General features: G+C 37.3%; 1 protein-coding gene across 8 annotated transcripts in view; it reads right to left on the bottom strand.

Annotated features, from left to right (window-relative positions):
* The window catches only part of LOC135681250 (titin-like), a 133,134-nt gene that overhangs the window by 25,751 nt on the left and 90,185 nt on the right, over positions 1–17,198 (bottom strand). For 7 of the 8 annotated variants that reach the window (XM_065195617.2, XM_089111874.1, XM_089111876.1 and 4 more), the window contains 20 exons: positions 16,860–17,032; positions 15,661–16,545; positions 14,858–15,505; positions 14,260–14,529; positions 13,593–13,793; positions 12,377–12,437; positions 11,634–11,968; positions 10,452–10,760; positions 9,619–9,649; positions 9,008–9,363; positions 7,157–7,483; positions 6,684–6,786; positions 6,115–6,287; positions 5,461–5,802; positions 4,837–5,133; positions 4,535–4,559; positions 3,906–4,243; positions 3,164–3,664; positions 1,566–1,648; positions 625–824 (listed from right to left, as the gene is read on the bottom strand). In XM_065195617.2, the coding sequence (XP_065051689.2) occupies positions 625–824; positions 1,566–1,648; positions 3,164–3,664; positions 3,906–4,243; positions 4,535–4,559; positions 4,837–5,133; positions 5,461–5,802; positions 6,115–6,287; positions 6,684–6,786; positions 7,157–7,483; positions 9,008–9,363; positions 9,619–9,649; positions 10,452–10,760; positions 11,634–11,968; positions 12,377–12,437; positions 13,593–13,793; positions 14,260–14,529; positions 14,858–15,505; positions 15,661–16,545; positions 16,860–17,032 (5,658 nt within the window). Of the gene's footprint in view, positions 1–624; positions 825–1,565; positions 1,649–2,758; positions 3,665–3,905; positions 4,244–4,534; positions 4,560–4,836; positions 5,134–5,460; positions 5,803–6,114; positions 6,288–6,683; positions 6,787–7,156; positions 7,484–9,007; positions 9,364–9,618; positions 9,650–10,451; positions 10,761–11,633; positions 11,969–12,376; positions 12,438–13,592; positions 13,794–14,259; positions 14,530–14,857; positions 15,506–15,660; positions 16,546–16,859; positions 17,033–17,198 lie in introns of those variants that run through there. The other variant, XM_089111880.1, reaches the window with a different exon arrangement.

Genomic DNA, 17,198 nt, shown 5'->3' with positions numbered 1-17,198 from the left:
GTTTATAGAAAAACCAATATTGTATTGCCTTTGAATTTAAGATGTTTCAATTTAAATAACCAGAGAAAGAGCACCGAAGTGTGTACAGGTTCACTTTAAATAGTACCTCCATGCGATAAGCTTCCTTTGTTTTTGTTAGGAGAAAATCAAATTTTTATGCTAGCAACACGTATCGGAATGTGAAGTGAGCCTTAAAGTGCGTATCAAATAAAGTGGAGGAAAGGGAACTGGTTTGTGAAGCAAGAATTCCTTTCCTATTCGAAATTCCAATGTCGGTAAAATCCGAAAGTGGGTAAAATCCAAAGTTGGGTATAATGAAGCTACCTATAAAAAACCTACGCCGCGAAAACGAGTACAAAAACTTCTCTCTTTAATCATATTCCAAAGAGGAACGTACATTATGAATTTTCGCCTTGAAATTAAAAAAGTTCAGAGGTATCCATTAACAACAGGAACAACTACTCAGTATTGCATCACACTTAAGAGTTTATCTAAAGCGGGTGCTGTTCACAACGTAGGCCTTCATTATCCAGAATAAAATGATGCTTTCGGACAGTCACTTATACTTAATCTTATCTTTAATGAAAAAACACAAGCCAAAAATTTCAAAAGGTCAAAACTCACAATTCTGTTTCAGACTTTTTTCTCAAGCAAGTTGGCGAGACGAATCCAATGTCACTTTGGCGCGTTGCCTTGCGAACTAGCCAGTTATCCTCCTGCGTAGTGTCCAATACTTCAACAACATCCCCACGCTTCAACTGCATCTTGTTACCCTCATCTGGTTCATAGTCTTCAAATGCCACGTACGCGACAAGAGGCAAGAACTAGCACGAAAAGAAGACATTTTGGTTCAACAGATACTTAGCTATAAGCATACAACAGTTGCTGATTTCCCAAGACAGGCCATTGGTAACACAAATTCTCTAACATCTACATCTTTTTGTAGCCGGCTCTCAAATACGAATAATGTTTTACAAGAAGTATGTTTTACAATAAAACCACACCAAATTAAATGAGCGTTGTGTGCAGCCTTATGCAAAGCATGAGATACAACAAGTCCTTCTATGTTCGATGGCTTCAGTAATACGGAATCGAGGACAATTTCTCAAGAAATGAATTTTATCAAAACATGAATATTTAGGCCTAACTTAAAACGTAAGCTTAAAAAGCGCAGATTACAAGAGCATAAGGAAGTAATACGAGCCGGCACCAAGTTCAGATGCCTTCAATAAAAGTGTTCTTTCACTTAATCTCTCTTTCAATACACTGTTTGCAAATGACATTCTTGACAAACAAAATTTGACATATGACAAATAAGGCGCTCAAAATTCAATCAATCGATTCCAGTCCCCAGTGCTTCGTATATGTTGCCATGGCCTCTTTTCAGCGTTCAAAGAAATACTTTCTACTAAGAAAGCCTTTTCAATAGATTTAAACTTGCAATGAACATAAGCTGTCTTTTAAGCGTGATTACAGAGACTAGTATTCGAAGGGATCGCAGTTCGGCCATATGGCACGATCCAACAAGCATTAAAGAAGTTAATAACAAACATAATATATTATACTTCTTCAAGCTTTGATATCGTTGGAGTCTTTTTTGCTTCTGATTTTCCAGTTTTCTGAGATTCCTCATCGTGGAGTTTTTTACCTTAAAAATGAATTTCGTTCCAGTTACTGATAGGCTTGTGAAATTACCTCTGCTTTTTACGATTGTAAACAAAATTTATATTCTAAATTTCATATCTAATTCAACTTTCTTGCAAATATGACAACGATAGAGGAGACTACAAAAGTTCTTAGAATTGCCTTCCAATCATCATTAAAAAACGGTGTTTCACAAATGTCATCTACGGGCATGACTTTTCTCATAACCAGCCTTTTTTGTATGGCAAATGCACGCCTTACCTTTCCCTTTTAGCGGTTTAGATTTGCTTCCCTTTCTCTCGTTTTCGTACTGTTGGCTGGCAGCTTTCAAAATTGCAAAACTCGACCTGACCGTATCGTAACCATACTGGTTCTGACTGTAACAATTCGAGTAAAACTGGCTGTACCTCCTAAATGCCATCTGGAGCGTGAAAGTACAAGACTACATGGTAGCAGATTTACATTTTCATATTTCTTAACGAAATTATCCGCACAAGAATGGAAACTTGAGCGATTTCCTATCGCAGGCGACGTTTTGTTACCTGCTCAGTTTAGCTTCGAACGTACGCCTAAACATACTAGTAAATCATAGTGCGGGCTGAATGGCAGACGCAATTCAGGGTGGACCAATGTCCTAATTGTTAATAACAATTTGATGTTTTTCTGGTTACAATATACGCCGTTGAATGCTCGGATAACAGGCATTCAAATCAAGAAGAGTTTACAATTCGGAAAGCGTGGATGCTAGCCATAAGAAAAGGGTGTCAAGCCACCAGAATGTCATGTGACCAGAAACAGCTTGTTGATTGGCCGCCAAAAGATTCTTTGAAACATGTATTCCACAAAAGGTCAGGACATACTTTGATATAAATTTAAAAAAAATTGATATCGCAAGGTTTTTTTCTTTATAATACGGAATGAGGACATAATAGCAAAATTTTCGTTAAAGTCGTCAATTTTGATGGTGAGAGAAAGGAAGGCAAATCCAAATCAATATCAGATTTGCAAAAAATGATGGTAATTTTGCATTGTGCGAAAAACAAAGCGTTGAAATAAACCGTACCATGTAATAGGATTGTTATGACTCGTAGGAAAGGCGAGACAATAAACGAAATTTATTAAACAAAATCAACAGATACAATAGCAGCTTATCTACAGAAAAAATAGAAAATAAAAGAAACACAATTGTACTTTACACAAAGTCACGTCGCATACAAATACATTAATTAATAATAACTTGATCCATCTTCTTTGCAAACTTGAACTGAATGACGATCAAAAAATGACTAAAGCATACAAATTCATAATTGTGCCTTGATTAATTGACACTTTCGATTTCATAATAATAGCACATTGAAAACAAAAAAACTGGCTTCTTCCTGAGTGCTCTTCCTCTGCGGAGGAGATGTCTCAAAACCATGCCATGTTGTTGTTGTTGTTGCTGCTGCATCTGTTGTGAAAGTAACCAAAGAAACTTAAACCGTTCTTTTGCGACAAACATAAACAACAAACTATTCACCTGTAACCCGCAAAATCGCCGAACATTCTGCCGTTCCAAAATCATTCCTAACCAAACAACTATATGCTCCTGAATCACTTTCTCTCGTTTCTGTGATTAACAACGACTGAGTATTGCCTTCCGACAGGACCGTGAAATGAGAAAAATCCTGAGAACTAATGACGTCATCATTTAACCTCCATTCAACAGTAACATCTGAAGCATTTTCAACGACAACATCCAGCCGCACGAGGCTTCCTTCATTCACCGTTCTGTCTTTGAATGAAGAAATAATAACAGGTTCATCACCCTCAGCTTTCATTTTTGGCTTTGGCTTTGGGAGAATGGCTGGAGGAGGTTTTTTCTTTGTCCCTTTTTCTGGCTCTCTTTCTGGTTCTTTTTCTGAATCTGGTCCTTGTTCATCAGGCTCCAAGTCGTCTTCTTCTTCCTCCGGTTCTTCGTCTTTGTCTTTATCATCTCGATCTGACTTTTCATCTTCTGTATCAGTAAGCTCTTCTTTGTCTATCAAGAAAAAGTGAAGTTATGAAAAATGACTAGAACACCCCTTAGATAGAGTGTCAACTGATTTACCTGTAAATCAAATTCCAAAAGTTCGTCATAACAGGATGCATCCAAAAGGAGATTTCAAAACGATTTTAGTCCAATTATATCCCCATCTATCTATTAGGAGACTTTCCTTGTTCACTTAAAGATTCAACAATCACATATATGACAAATCTACATATATGAAAAATAAACACACCATCAACAAGCAATTCTGCAATGACTGCAACGCGGCCAGCTTTGTTTCGTAACATGCATTTGATTTCGCCTTCATCTTTGATCTCAACTGGATCGATGATCAATGAATAAATTCCTGACTCCTCACTTTCAATCTTTATCCTCGGGCTTGCAACGACCAGTTTATCGTTGATGTACCAAAGGGCAGTGGGCATTGGGTTGCCTGTTGCTTTCAACTCAAAGCGAATAGCATCACCTTCTATTACCTCTTTATCCTTCATTTCTTTAAGAACACTGATTGGCTCGATATCGTCTGGCAATGGCGACTCAGTTTCCTCTGACTCTGGAACTTGTTTCGGGCTATAAAGACAAAAGGTTGACTTTAGTTAGCTTTTTCAATAAAATGATTTCGTTGCTGTTCCAGCAATTTCAATATAGGCTGATCAGACATTCGCGGCGGATGAGCACTGGCTTCTCGTTTTAAACAGCATCCTTCAAACCGATTAATAAAAACCCAAAGCAGTAAAATAATCTCCAGACTCATTCACACTATCTCTTTGGCCTCTCTTTCAGACTCTACTGAGAAGATATACGATGCTTAATTTTATCGAAAATCAAATGCAAAACGAAACAATGATAAAATATAAATACCTTTGTTCTTCTGCATCTTCAGCATCTGCAAAATTTAAAAGAAAATTATAAGCAACAAGGACACTATGAATAGATTAATGGGAAAGTAAGAGCATAGTTCTCGCGAGAAAATTCTTCCAAATTTGCACGACTTGATAAACATTCTCACTGACTTGACAGATGTAGACAATACAATGACAGCACAAATAAAGTAAAGGCGAAGATCTTAGAGACAAGAACTTTAAAGCTGAACAAAATGAATTGTGTGTGTTTTCCAGTTCTCTGGTAGAACGAGATGAAATCACTTCTTGAAGGCTTCTTACCATCAACAAGGACTTCTGTCTGTGTCTCGGCAGTTCCAAGATCATTTTCTGCCACGCATTTGTAAACGCCTTCATCATCAATAAGTATCTCATCAATTTCAAGTTTATGCCAGTCCCCTTTCGTAGAAACCTTCAAGAAGTCCGTTTGCTTTACAGGTTCTCCTTCAAAATACCATGATACCGTTGGTTGTGGGTTACCAAGTACTTGAAGCTGTAAAGAGAATGGATCGCCCTCCAATACCACTGTTTCTGGTTTCAACTTTTTCCCGAATCGTGGCGGCTCTTCTGGCTCTAAATCTAGAAAATCATTAAAAAATATATGTTTCAAGTTTTAATAACAAGTCTTAATAGCAGCATTTTGACAGGCTTCAGCAGACGACTGTTTTTTCATTAAAATGTCTTATTTTCGAGAGAAAAAAACCAACACTCATGAAAAAAATAAGACGTGTTTCTCAGTAAATAAAATTCCATTATAACGCTGGCCCATCTATAATTTCATCCAGAATACTAAATATATGAAATTTTTCAAGTTCTCTTTTCGCGTGAATACCAAGTTTTTTAGATGGAAGCTATGTTGATAAGTGCTGGATTTTCTTAAATAAAATATTCGATAATATAAATTACCATCGACAAGAAGCTCCATTTCACATCTAAGTTCCCCTGCATCGTTGCTAATAAAACATTCATATAAGGCCTCGTCATTGATGCTCGCATTCTGGATTTCAAGTATCAGGGTGTTGCCATCTTGCTCTGTTTTTACATGCCCACTCTGAATGAGAGGCTTGCCTTCCTTTGACCACCGCACAGTCAGGCCATCCGCATTTTTCACCTTGACTTCAAACCTTGCCTTTTCGCCTTCAGTAATTTGCAAGTCTTTCGGCTTTCCAATGATCTCCGGGGATTCGAGTGGTCCGACTGGAGAATCTCGTGGGGTTTCTGGTATGACAACAATGTCTATGCCAAGGCCTAAAATCACAAACACAAAAATAAAGTTGTTTCTCACTATTGTCTTATGACAATGGCTCCTTTTAATGTTGAATCAGAATATTTTTACAAATCAAAAAGATAGAGGGGGTATTTTTCGTTTGTTAGAGAGGGCACGTTGAAATTAGCGTTCAAGCCGAAAGGTTTTAGACTAAATTCAGGGGTCATTATTCGGTTCAAGAAATAACTGTAAATGAAGGCATTCTCGTCATAGAAAAAAACAGATTTGGATCCCTGATGATTTTCCGGGGAATATAGTCTTTCTAAATTTAGATGTGACGTCATGATACGTACGGGGAAACTGGTGAACAACAGAGTTTTTCTTCTGCCTTTCGCGTTTGTTGATTTCTCTGACTTCTGCATCTGATTCAATATCCTCCTTCGATGCGGCAGAATAGATTTCTTCCCTTGAACTGAGGGAACTCACTGATCCTTTTTCTTCCCGAATGGATGGTATATCTGGAACACTGAAAAAAGATGTAAAATGGATTGCATATCGAAATACCGCCATGAAAGAGAAACCAAAATGCCGCAATGGAATCTGGAGAAGCAAGGCAAAAATCAGGCTTTCATTGGCATGTGATAAGTAAAAAGAGCAAGAAAATGTGAAATTCAAAACATGATTGTTATTAATATATTTTGCAACGCCAAACATATGCAGAAATATATTTGCCACATATAGCTATTTACGATCCAGCGAGATTTGTTATGTTGATCACTAAACATCGTTCATATTAATAGGCAAGCCATATGAAAAGATTAACTCTTACAATCCATTAGCAGCTGCTTGTACAAACAACCTCCACAACAGCTACCAGATTATACATAGCTCTTTAAGTGACAAACCGTATTCATGGTGTTACCTGTTTGCTAGATCCTCCGCAACGGCTCGGATAACCTCTTCAGAGACATCTGTCCGTGGCTTTGCAGGAGCTGGTGGCAAATCGTCACCTGAATCCGAGTCTTCTGCAAAACAAAATGAACTTATCTGTTGACAGCAACTTATTTTATCAAGGCAACCCTTAGCCTACGATAACAAGGCCACCACCTTGAAAGCCTCTTAGTACCTTAAGTAGGATAGTCACGTCACGGCCATTATGTAATGACAGGTTAAACGCTACAAAAATCAGTAAAAAAAACGGACACACAGGATAATTAATCTGAAATATTTAAAAGCAGCAAACCACATATGAAACCAAAAAGCTGCTGAAAATGTGGTGAGCATAAATAAATAAGCAAGCGACAGCAAAATCCAGCTCTCGTGCACACTTAACCGCAGTGGGTTAACAAGGACAGTGAATTTGTAGCAACAGACAGCTGCACAATCAATACGTACCGTCAGATTTTATGCTTATGTTTGCCTTTGAACTCTCAGATCCATGTTTATTTGTTAAAATAACTGTGTACTCGCCACTGTCGCTTTTACGAATGCTCAGTATCCTTAGCATAATTAAACCTTCTTTGCTTGTCACTTCAATTCGTCTTCCAATGTTCAATTCCTTTCCGTTTTTCTTCCACTCGATGGTCGGGCTTGGTTCGCCGCTGTACTTTACCTCTAGCGTACAGTCACTTCCTTCTTCAACTGACTGATCTTTGAGGCCACTTTCAACAACAGGAGCTTTTTCCTCGACTTTCTGTCCAAGGGGCCTAATTTTCCTTGCACCTATAAAGGAAAGCTGTAACTGAAAACAAGCTCAGAAGACTTTGTAATAAATAGTTTGTACCAGCAGGCGTTTGTCAACAAACGTGATAACAGCAAAAATCAAGACCCGGCCAACATCCGAAAACCCAAGGAAATTAATACGCGAAACGGCTAAAATAAAAGCTTAATTTGTGAGGAAATACGAACCCAAGCCGTCCTTGTTAGTAAAGCTCACCTTAGTCGCCACATGAGAGGTTTATTATTTCAGGTCACCAGCAAACTAATATGAAGATGACAAATTTCGCCTAGATTTATGATCGCAAGTGCCTCGTGCAGCAAGTGGACTGCAGAAAGAGTTAGCAACGACAAACACCATACCAACAAACAAGAAAGTTATAACATATTGTACTGACGATAATAAGAGATTAGAAGAACAAATTGAACTAGGAAACAAAGATATCTTGGTAAAATCTGAGACATTAGGCCTGATCCGAAGGGAAGTTTGAAATCATTGCGATGTTAGGGATAGAGTCCATTCTATTTCCAGAGGATTTGTCTTGAGATAAATCGCTTTTTGAAACGAGATTAATACTAATTCTGTAAAACTATAAGCGTTTGTTATTTGCTTAAATGAAAACAATGATTAACTCGGATTTCAAAAGAGAGAGCAAACAGATTTTGTGATTGAGAATGCGAGAACTTGATTCGATTATAAGTATAAAAAGCAAAGGTCAATCTTAACTTTGGTTTGTTTTGAGAGATATAATGAATCTTGTCACCGTTTCACTTGCGAAAAAATGTGGAATTTCAGTTTGAGTAAATAACCAAATACAAACTACGAGAAAAACCCAGGGTAACCAAAGACTGTGGATTAATTCTACTCTTGTCGAACGGGGTATACAGGCAATCCAGTTTATCTGAATATTGTGAAAAAACAGTTCTGAAATAAGAGGTATGTTAGTTAGTGTTTCACTAACATCTAATGTTTCAAATGGTTCATAAACATAAATTAAATTATGTTTAATTACTCTTTTTTTACAGACTTTCAGCATTATGTTTAATAACCTATTTTCATTAATAATTCATTACTAACTGTCTGTCCGTAGACTCCACAGAGAAACATATACACCGTATTTCCCGTAATGAACGCCGCCCCTATTATATGCCGCATTTTCAGCCATTTGTAATAAACGCCGCATCTAAAAGTTTGATTTTGTAATAAACATTGGTGCCTTCTTTGTTAATTCACGTGAACACGTAGAAATCTATATTTGATTCTGACATATATGAATATTTCTGACATATATGAATATGTAAATTCCTAAATACGCGTAGTCTGTGGATGGAATATCCCCATAAGAATTAATAAATCTACCGATTGATTTAAAGGGTAAAAGAAGAAAAACCGCGAATCCCAAATCCAAAACATGAGAAATCCAAAACTTTGAGAATCCGAAACGTGAAAAATTTTAAATTTAGAAAGAACTACTTAACAACAATTAAAATTTATTAATTAAAAAAATTCAACAGAGTAAGATATTTTACCTTCAATCAAAACCTCTGCTTCAGTAGTAATCTCAGCAACGCGATTTTTCGCGATAACTTTGTACATCCCGGCATCTGAGGTTTCAGCTTCTTCAATGATCACACTTGACATCCCAACTGTACTTTTGATTTTGATCCTTTCAGTTGGCTCAAGTGGAGCATCGTCTTTGTACCACTCAAATACAGGGTCCGGAGAGCCATTTGCTCCACAGGATAAGCGGATCTGCATTCCTTCTAGAATATCTCTGTTTCTTGGTCTTATGGTGAAGGCGGGTGGGATACCGCTCTCCGAGGGTTCAGAAGGAGCAGGCTTTGATGGTTTTGGTGCAACTTTTGGCGCAGGTTTTGGTGAAGTCCTTCGAGAGCAAGAAAAAGTATGCTAAAAGTTTATATTTACTTTGAATGAAAAACAGCACTTTCAACGTCATTCGATTTTTAATACTATCTTTCTCATTGCTCTTTTAAGCAATAAAACATCGCTATGATAAAATCTCATTGTTACTTTCTTCTTCTACATTATTCATTTTCAAATTTCTCTAATTCAAGAACAAAGTATATGAAATGTTAAAACAATGAAACACAAGTTGTGTTATATATTCAAGAAAACTTACTTTGGTGGAGCTTTTCCGTCTTTGGGGGTATCTGCGAAGCAATGACAAATATTTTAAACACCGACTTACCTAAAACATCAACCAAGTCTTGATAAATACTTTATTCTGCAAACATAAACGCTATTAATGATATCATCTCCCTCCCCCCCCCCCCCTTCAAGCCAGCCAATGTTCCTGCCAACAGGCCTATCCTTTCGGCTTTATTCCAACTATCTGGTCTGCTAGTTCGTTCCCTCCCCCTTAATGTGAATCAGGACTGGGTACTAGAGATCTAATTCTAACACAGAACTTTGAATAAAACTTAACATAAAACCGTTATTCACAAATAGCTTTGTGACAAATTAGTAATCATTCGTTTCAAACTTTGTACAAGTGTTTAAATGTTGTTAGATGTTTCAGGGATGTGTTTCCTCAATAGCAAAATCTGTTGAACGAAGCAATCATGCACTATAAAATAGTTGTGAAAGATTGTCCTATGCTTGGTGAATCTCGACAACGTCTGCCATTTTAGACAGTACTTTCATATCATCTTAACTGACTGCAAATAATTTATGACGTCATTCATCACCCGAAGGAACCACCATTTGAACTAAAAAAACATTGTTCTTGGTCTATCAAATGGGCATTGGTACTCTGACAGGTGTTTTCATAGAACTAGAAATTTTAATAGCTCTATGCTTTGCAAAACATTCAAATATAAGCACCAATAAATGAACTTATTATTAAATGTTATGTTTCTTGACACAACTGCAATCATTGTATTTGTTTAACAGCAGGCCCTGTTACTGTTTCTGGAACCTGCTTTTAAATACCAGCTGAATAGCACATCATACCTCTGACCGTCAGTGTCGCCTTGACAAGATCCCTCCCGACTCTGTTATGAACCTCAACCGTGTACTTTCCACCATCAGAGCTGCTTACATTCAAAATCTTCAGCTTGTGGGCATTGTCTTTAACTTCAAACTTGTGCCTTTCGTCAGGCTGCAACTCGTTGCCGTTGAAGTACCATTCAACTTTTGGACGGGGTGTACCATGTACCCCAACTTTAAGCTCCACATTGTCACCAGCTGTGGCTACCTTGTCCATGAGTGGTTGAGCGATACGAGCTGGAAGAAGCTTTTCTTCATCTTCAGATCCTGGTTCTGTCAAGGAAACGAAATAATTCTGACATTGGCGTAGGTTATGTCTGGGAATGTTCTCAAAGAAATGAACAATATTGCACATCTATTGAAAACCAAATAAATCTGCAGCTACCTTAAGGAACTTATTCGCTTTACAAGTTCAAAGAATATAAAAAGTCAATATCACTTAAAAAAACTTATAATTCATTAAACTTAATATTAACTTATAACTTTTAAACTTATAAACTTAATATTCAAAGCATGATCTCTGCAAAAGCTATCTTTGCATCATTAACTATAATGTTCGAAACTTCGAGTTCACATTTCTGAACAGGATTGTAAAAGATTAAGAAAAAATGGAAAGGTTCCAAATCAATTTAAACACACAAAGTTACAGCGATTTAAATCACACTGAATTAAAATACTAAAGATGATGGCGGATTGAATTGAGTTTCCAGTCCCTGAAACAGCTACCATTTTTAATGATTCGAGAAAAAATATTGCTATTGACGTATTCTTTCTGCAAAACTTGGAAATACTAGAAACAATTTGCGATTTTGATGGGATAATTATTGGTACATATAAAACAAATGAATATCAATTTTACCATAGTTCAAATAAAAAGACAAGAAAACTGTTTAAGACTCTCAAGTTAAAAATACAAAAGTTCAAATTAAAAATTCATGATAAACAGCAAGATATTTGCTTTAAATACTTTATCTCTGGCGAACAAGGAAACTCTATAGAGTATTCTGGAAGAGAGGAAGCTGGAGAGCTTTTAGGCTCCGCTTTCTGCTGAAGAAAATTTTGAAAATAGCCAGGTAAATGTATTAATGAGAAGGATTAGAAGCTGCAATTCCGTTAAGGCTGAGAAAAAGATCACATCGCACAAACCTTCGACTGTTAGATCCGATTTAGTCTGTACGGTGCCATATTTGTTTTTAAAAACAGCTTTGTAAAGGCCTGAATCCGCTAGCTGTAATTCTGAAACGCATAACATATGCAGTTCATCTTCCACAGCGTAAGAAATTCTTTCTGATTCCTGGATTGGTTTGCCGTCTTTCATCCATTCTACGTCCATCTTGCCAGGGCAATAAATTCGGCATGCCAGCTTAAGCTCGCCGCCGACCAAGACTATCTTGTTTCTTAGAGGCATAATTATTTCAGGCTCCTTGCTTGCTTCTTCAAGTGGACTTTCGGACCCATCGTCGTCTTCCCCGTCAGATGTTCTAAAGAAAATCATCAAGACTAATTGTCATAAAAGAACATTTTATTAGTTAGACTGATAAAACTAAGTGTTTTAAGATACAGAACAAATTATAATTTAGTCAGACTACAAAAATTAATGATGCTATTTGGTTCTAAATATGATCAATGACTTTTTGCAGTTGTAGACAAGTATTTTTTCCTGAGGAAAACAAAAGGGAAGTCTTTTCAATTACCACAATGCAACATTCATAAATTTCACATTACATCACCAGAAAAACAGGCTTGCGCATGTCGATTTTCTATAACAAACAGAATTCAAAAATAACAATTGTGAATATAACTTGCACGCCAAAAAGGCTTGATTTCAAGGAAGAAAACAAGAGTTCTATAATCGATTCAATGTCCCAATAATTCTGAATACTGCGTACCTTGGAAGGGACTGGGTAGCCTCGATATCGGATTCGCTGGTCTCAGTTTCAAATCCATGGCCTAAAAAATAGGACTACGTATAATATATTGCTCAATTTGTCGGTGACTGATCGTTTCAATCATCGTAATCCATCCTAACTAAACATAGGTAATAAAATGTGGTTTTACACAGTTTTTTATAAGAATATTGTTTACTGGATATTAAGGCTCAGAATCATCTAACTCTTAAGAATATTATAAGAACACATCTCGTTTTTCAAAAGACAGTTCTAATTGAATAGCGGGCAATGTTCCCCTGAAATAACATCAGGTTTTAAAAAAATTAAAATACTTAAAGAATTCATTCAGGCTCAAAACGAAAATTTATTAAGAATATCGAAGCTGGACAGAATTTATAGTATTGTTATACAAAAGTGTACTAGTCTGCTTTATTAGTCATAGCACTTCTAGTGACAGGGGTGTCGTGGCGAATGAAGTGTAAGGGGGGGGGGGGGACACATAGCCTTTTCCTTAGCTGGAAAGATATTCAAAATACAATTTTCATCTTGTTTTATGTGTTTTCTCACACTTACTGTGAAGGTCACTGATATCTCGCAACTCTATAGATCGATAGATTAGGAAAAAGGTAAAATAGAGTTACTACCTGAGGCGGCACTAACGTTGCCGCCCAAGGGAAAAACTTTTTCTAATCTTGCAAATAAATATCAACTGGCGGAAAGCGATGGTATTGATCGACTTCTTCCTTGTTTTACCTTATGCAACATAACTGCATAAATTTTCAAATCCGGAACAAAATTTTCAAATCTGGTGATAGGCCCCCCTACAACCCCCCCCCCCCGGTCACGCCTCTGTCTAGTGAAGGGCTCGATAATTTATTCACTAAAGAGGTCACTGTGCTAATACAGATACTTGCCAGCCTCAAAACAAATTCTGTGTATCAGAAAATCTCGGCCTAAACAATTGCATCGAATTAATGCGAATAATTCCAAATTTTCTACTGGCAATGTACCTCAGTTTCGTCATACAGTTCACGGCTGGTAAAAACCTCCTCAGTAGGATAGTCCGTAAAGTTTTGTGCTATGAAATATTTTCGCGAAAAAGTTGTTCGAGGTTCGCAAAGGATCAATGTTAGCAGTGGCTTTTGAAAAAAATAACAAGTAAATAAAGAGCGATTAAAATTATCCATTCGATGCAATTTTCACGAGAATCTTTTACCTTCTATGTACAATGATGCAGAGCACGAAGTTTTGCCAGCCTCATTAAAAGCAACGCATTTTATCTTTCCTTGGTCGTCCGGGTTAGCATCTTGAAGAATCAAACTGCATGTGCCGTCATCACGGAATTTCATCTTCCACTTACTGTCTTCAAAAATGATATTTCCATTCAAGTACCATTCGATTTCTGGAGGAGGATTCCCTGAAAAAATACATAAAAACTTAGAAAGCAAACTAAGGAGATGTAATTTTTGACAGATCAGTACTAAATACTGGCCTATGATAAGACAAAGAGATAAAAATTTAGCAGTAGAGCACTTGCACGATTGAGTGGAATCTGCTTAGTTTGGGGAAGATTTTATTTCAGATGGCAGAGTTTAGAACAATGCAAGAAAGCGATATAATAGAAAAACTTAAAGAATGGTAAAATATAAATATTTACAAGGGAACAGCAACTAGAATAAAATTGCTAAAGGCAACTCCAAGTTTGGTTGTTAATATTCACATGAACAGCATTGACTTCAAAGCACCTTAGGAAAGGCATGAATCTTTAGTTCACCTACTTAAAGGGCGATTTCAAACGTTTGGCAATAACTCATGTAGAAAATACAGTCTTTATCTGAATGACAAAAAATCGTTTCAGCGTGATCAAAAAAAGTACGACTAACCATCAACGACAACATCCATTTTGGCTGCACTTCCTTCAATAACTTCAACATCAGCAAGTTTCTTCATGAATTTCGGTTTCAGTATGGCATCTTCATCTTCAGTCTCTTCTTCTTCGTCATCTTCATCTTCATCATCATCAAATTCTTCCTCTTCGTCCTCTTCTTCTACCTCCTGAGGACGACATTCTTCCAAGGCTTGTTCTTCTGGTACTATCTCACTTTCTTCCGATTCGAAGACTTGTGCTCTTCTTTCTAATGGCGATCTTTTGACTATAATGAGACAGTAAGAAGCAATGCTGATGATGATTCATTAGAAATGTAAGAACATCGGGAAAATATGTAACTTTGCAATCGATGAGCAACCTCTTTAATGGTTAAGACTCGTTTATACTTAAGAATGAAACATTCTTCTGTTAGTTGGAAAAGGAATTAACATTTTATTGAAGCCATGTTAGTTGTTAAATTAAAAAAGTTAACCAAAACCATATTTAACGTATCGATGTTGGCACTAAGAGTTATAGCCTGCCTGTGGATGCAGGGAAAAATGATATCATCAGAGAAAAAACAAAGAAACCAGCTCTTAAAAGAAGATACAAACCTGTCTTCCGCTTTCCATCCTCAGTATCGATATCAACCTTTTCATCTTCTTTTTTCTCTTTCACCTTTTCACTAACTATTAATACACATTCAACGCTTGTTTTCTTAGGCCCTTTAACTAGCTCACACGTGTATGTACCACTGTCTCCATTTTCGCAATTTTTCACGACCAACGTGCTGTTGTTGTCATCAATCCTTGATATTTCATACTTCTTGCTATTTCTCAATTCTTTTCCCTCCTGCAACCAGAAAATACCTTCGGCTCCCTCTGCAACTACTTCAAAGCATATTTCTTCACCCTCAACTGCGTTTATCTTTTCCACTTTCATCGAGCCCTTCGGAGTCTTCACTTCACTCACTAAAACCTCTGCTGCAAACGACGTCGAAGCTTGCTTGTTCGAAGCAACTAACTTGTATTCCCCTTCATCAGCGGTGTCGACAGCCTTTATACTCAATCTGTGAATCTTACCCTCTTTTGTAATGCTGTACTTTTCTGATTCAGTAACAGGTTGGTCGTCAAGTAACCATTCAACCTTTGGCGGTGGTACACCATCGACCGTTGCCGCAAGGATGAGTTCTTGGCCCTCTGTAACTGTCATATCGGCAAACTCTGATTTGATGGATGGCACCTTGCCTCCAGGCTTTTTAGCTAAGGAACCAAGAAAAGTAATTTAGATAAAGGGAAACACTTAAAAAGCCACAACAAAACTAAAATAGAAACAGATTTCTTCACAACTTTGCGGCAAAGTTGAAGGTTCGATAAACATGATACAACACAAATTAGACATTCATACAAAACCCTACCTTTCACCTTGAGAGTAAAAGTCAGCGAATTTTCTCCACCTGGATTCGACGCAATACACTTGTAAGTCCCTGAGTCCTCTAATTTCAAATCTTTGATTATCAGCGTATTCTTGGTGTCAGAAGATTCAATCTGGTACTTTTCCTTATTTTCTTGGATCTTTCTGAACCCTTTAAGCCATTCCACTGCCGGTACAGGCGACCCAGAGATCAACAGTTCTAGCCTGCCATCTTCACCGGACATAAACTCGCACACATCACTTGTCACCTGCTTCAGTCCTGGTGCGGAATTTTCCTCTGACACCATCAACTCGGCAGTACAGGTTGTCTCACCACCCTCATTGGAAGCAACGCATTTCACCAATCCGCGATCAGTTAATTTACATTTCTCAATAGTAAATAAAAACCGACCATCGCCTTCCTGAGCCAGACGATATCGTCCTCTATCTCTGATCAACTTATCGTTCAAATACCATTTCACATCAGTCTCTGTGCTATCTCCAAGACCAACACTAAACACAGCCTCCGACTCAAGGAGCGCGCTTACGGGTTTAACTGTCTCAGCAAACTTTGGTGCTTCTGCTTTCAAGGTTACAAACAAATCACAACTGCATTCCACTGACCCAGCTTCATTTTTGGCAACACAAGTTACAAGGGCATCGTCTACCTCTGCAACGCTTTCAATGACAAGTGTAGCAACACTGCCGTCATAGGTAAACTTATGTCTGTCTGAGGTTTTGAGCAGATCCTCATCGTAAAGCCAACAAACCTTCGGCTCAGGTTGTCCCGTTACAACAGTCTTCAACTCTACTCTTTCACCGATCTCTACGTTGAGCTCCTCCGGTAGCAACGTTGTGAATTCTGGAGCAGAAACTACTGGCTGATGGCCTAAAAAAAGCAAAGAAACAAAGAATAAGTTGCGAAAAATGAAAAGACACTCCATTGAGTAACTAGATTAGTGAATAAAAATTACATTATACATAACATGCGGGCAGGGGCTTAGAAGTTGATTGATATGTGCAGTTATACGAGCTATCAATCACAACTTGAAAAACTACGAGCGCAAAACATAATACTCTTTTTTCCTGATAACGAAAGTTTGGCTCACAATGGCTTATAAATGATCATTGTCAAACATTGGTCTAATGTTTTTTGTACAATATTCAATATACAGTTTATCAATTCTGCGAACAAAGACCCACCTTCGATCATCAACGTAAAGTCCTTCCTCAGGCATCCAGCTGCATTCGAAATTTCCACTGAATATTTTCCGGAATCTTCCACTTCCGCGCCGGTGATCTTCAATGTTGCAATTTGATTTTTCTCTTCAATATCAAAGCCATCTTCCTCAAAAATTTCTTCGTCATCTTTCAACCTGCAAAGATTTTCAATTAAGGAATGCGCAAATGCAAACATAAGAACGCTAAAAATCATGCTTTTCGGCAGTACGCCAACAAAATTATGCTTTTCTTATATTGTGTCATCATTTTTTAGGACTTAGATCAAGCAAGTAAAATCATTACTTGTAGTAAAATCATTAC

This window comes from Rhopilema esculentum, chromosome 12, assembly GCF_057945365.1.
Source record: "Rhopilema esculentum isolate cy_ngs chromosome 12, ASM5794536v1, whole genome shotgun sequence".
In the NCBI taxonomy this organism is placed as follows: Eukaryota; Metazoa; Cnidaria; class Scyphozoa; order Rhizostomeae; family Rhizostomatidae; genus Rhopilema; species Rhopilema esculentum.
Note: the sequence above shows the minus strand (reverse complement) of the source record. Positions and strands in the feature narration are given on the sequence as shown.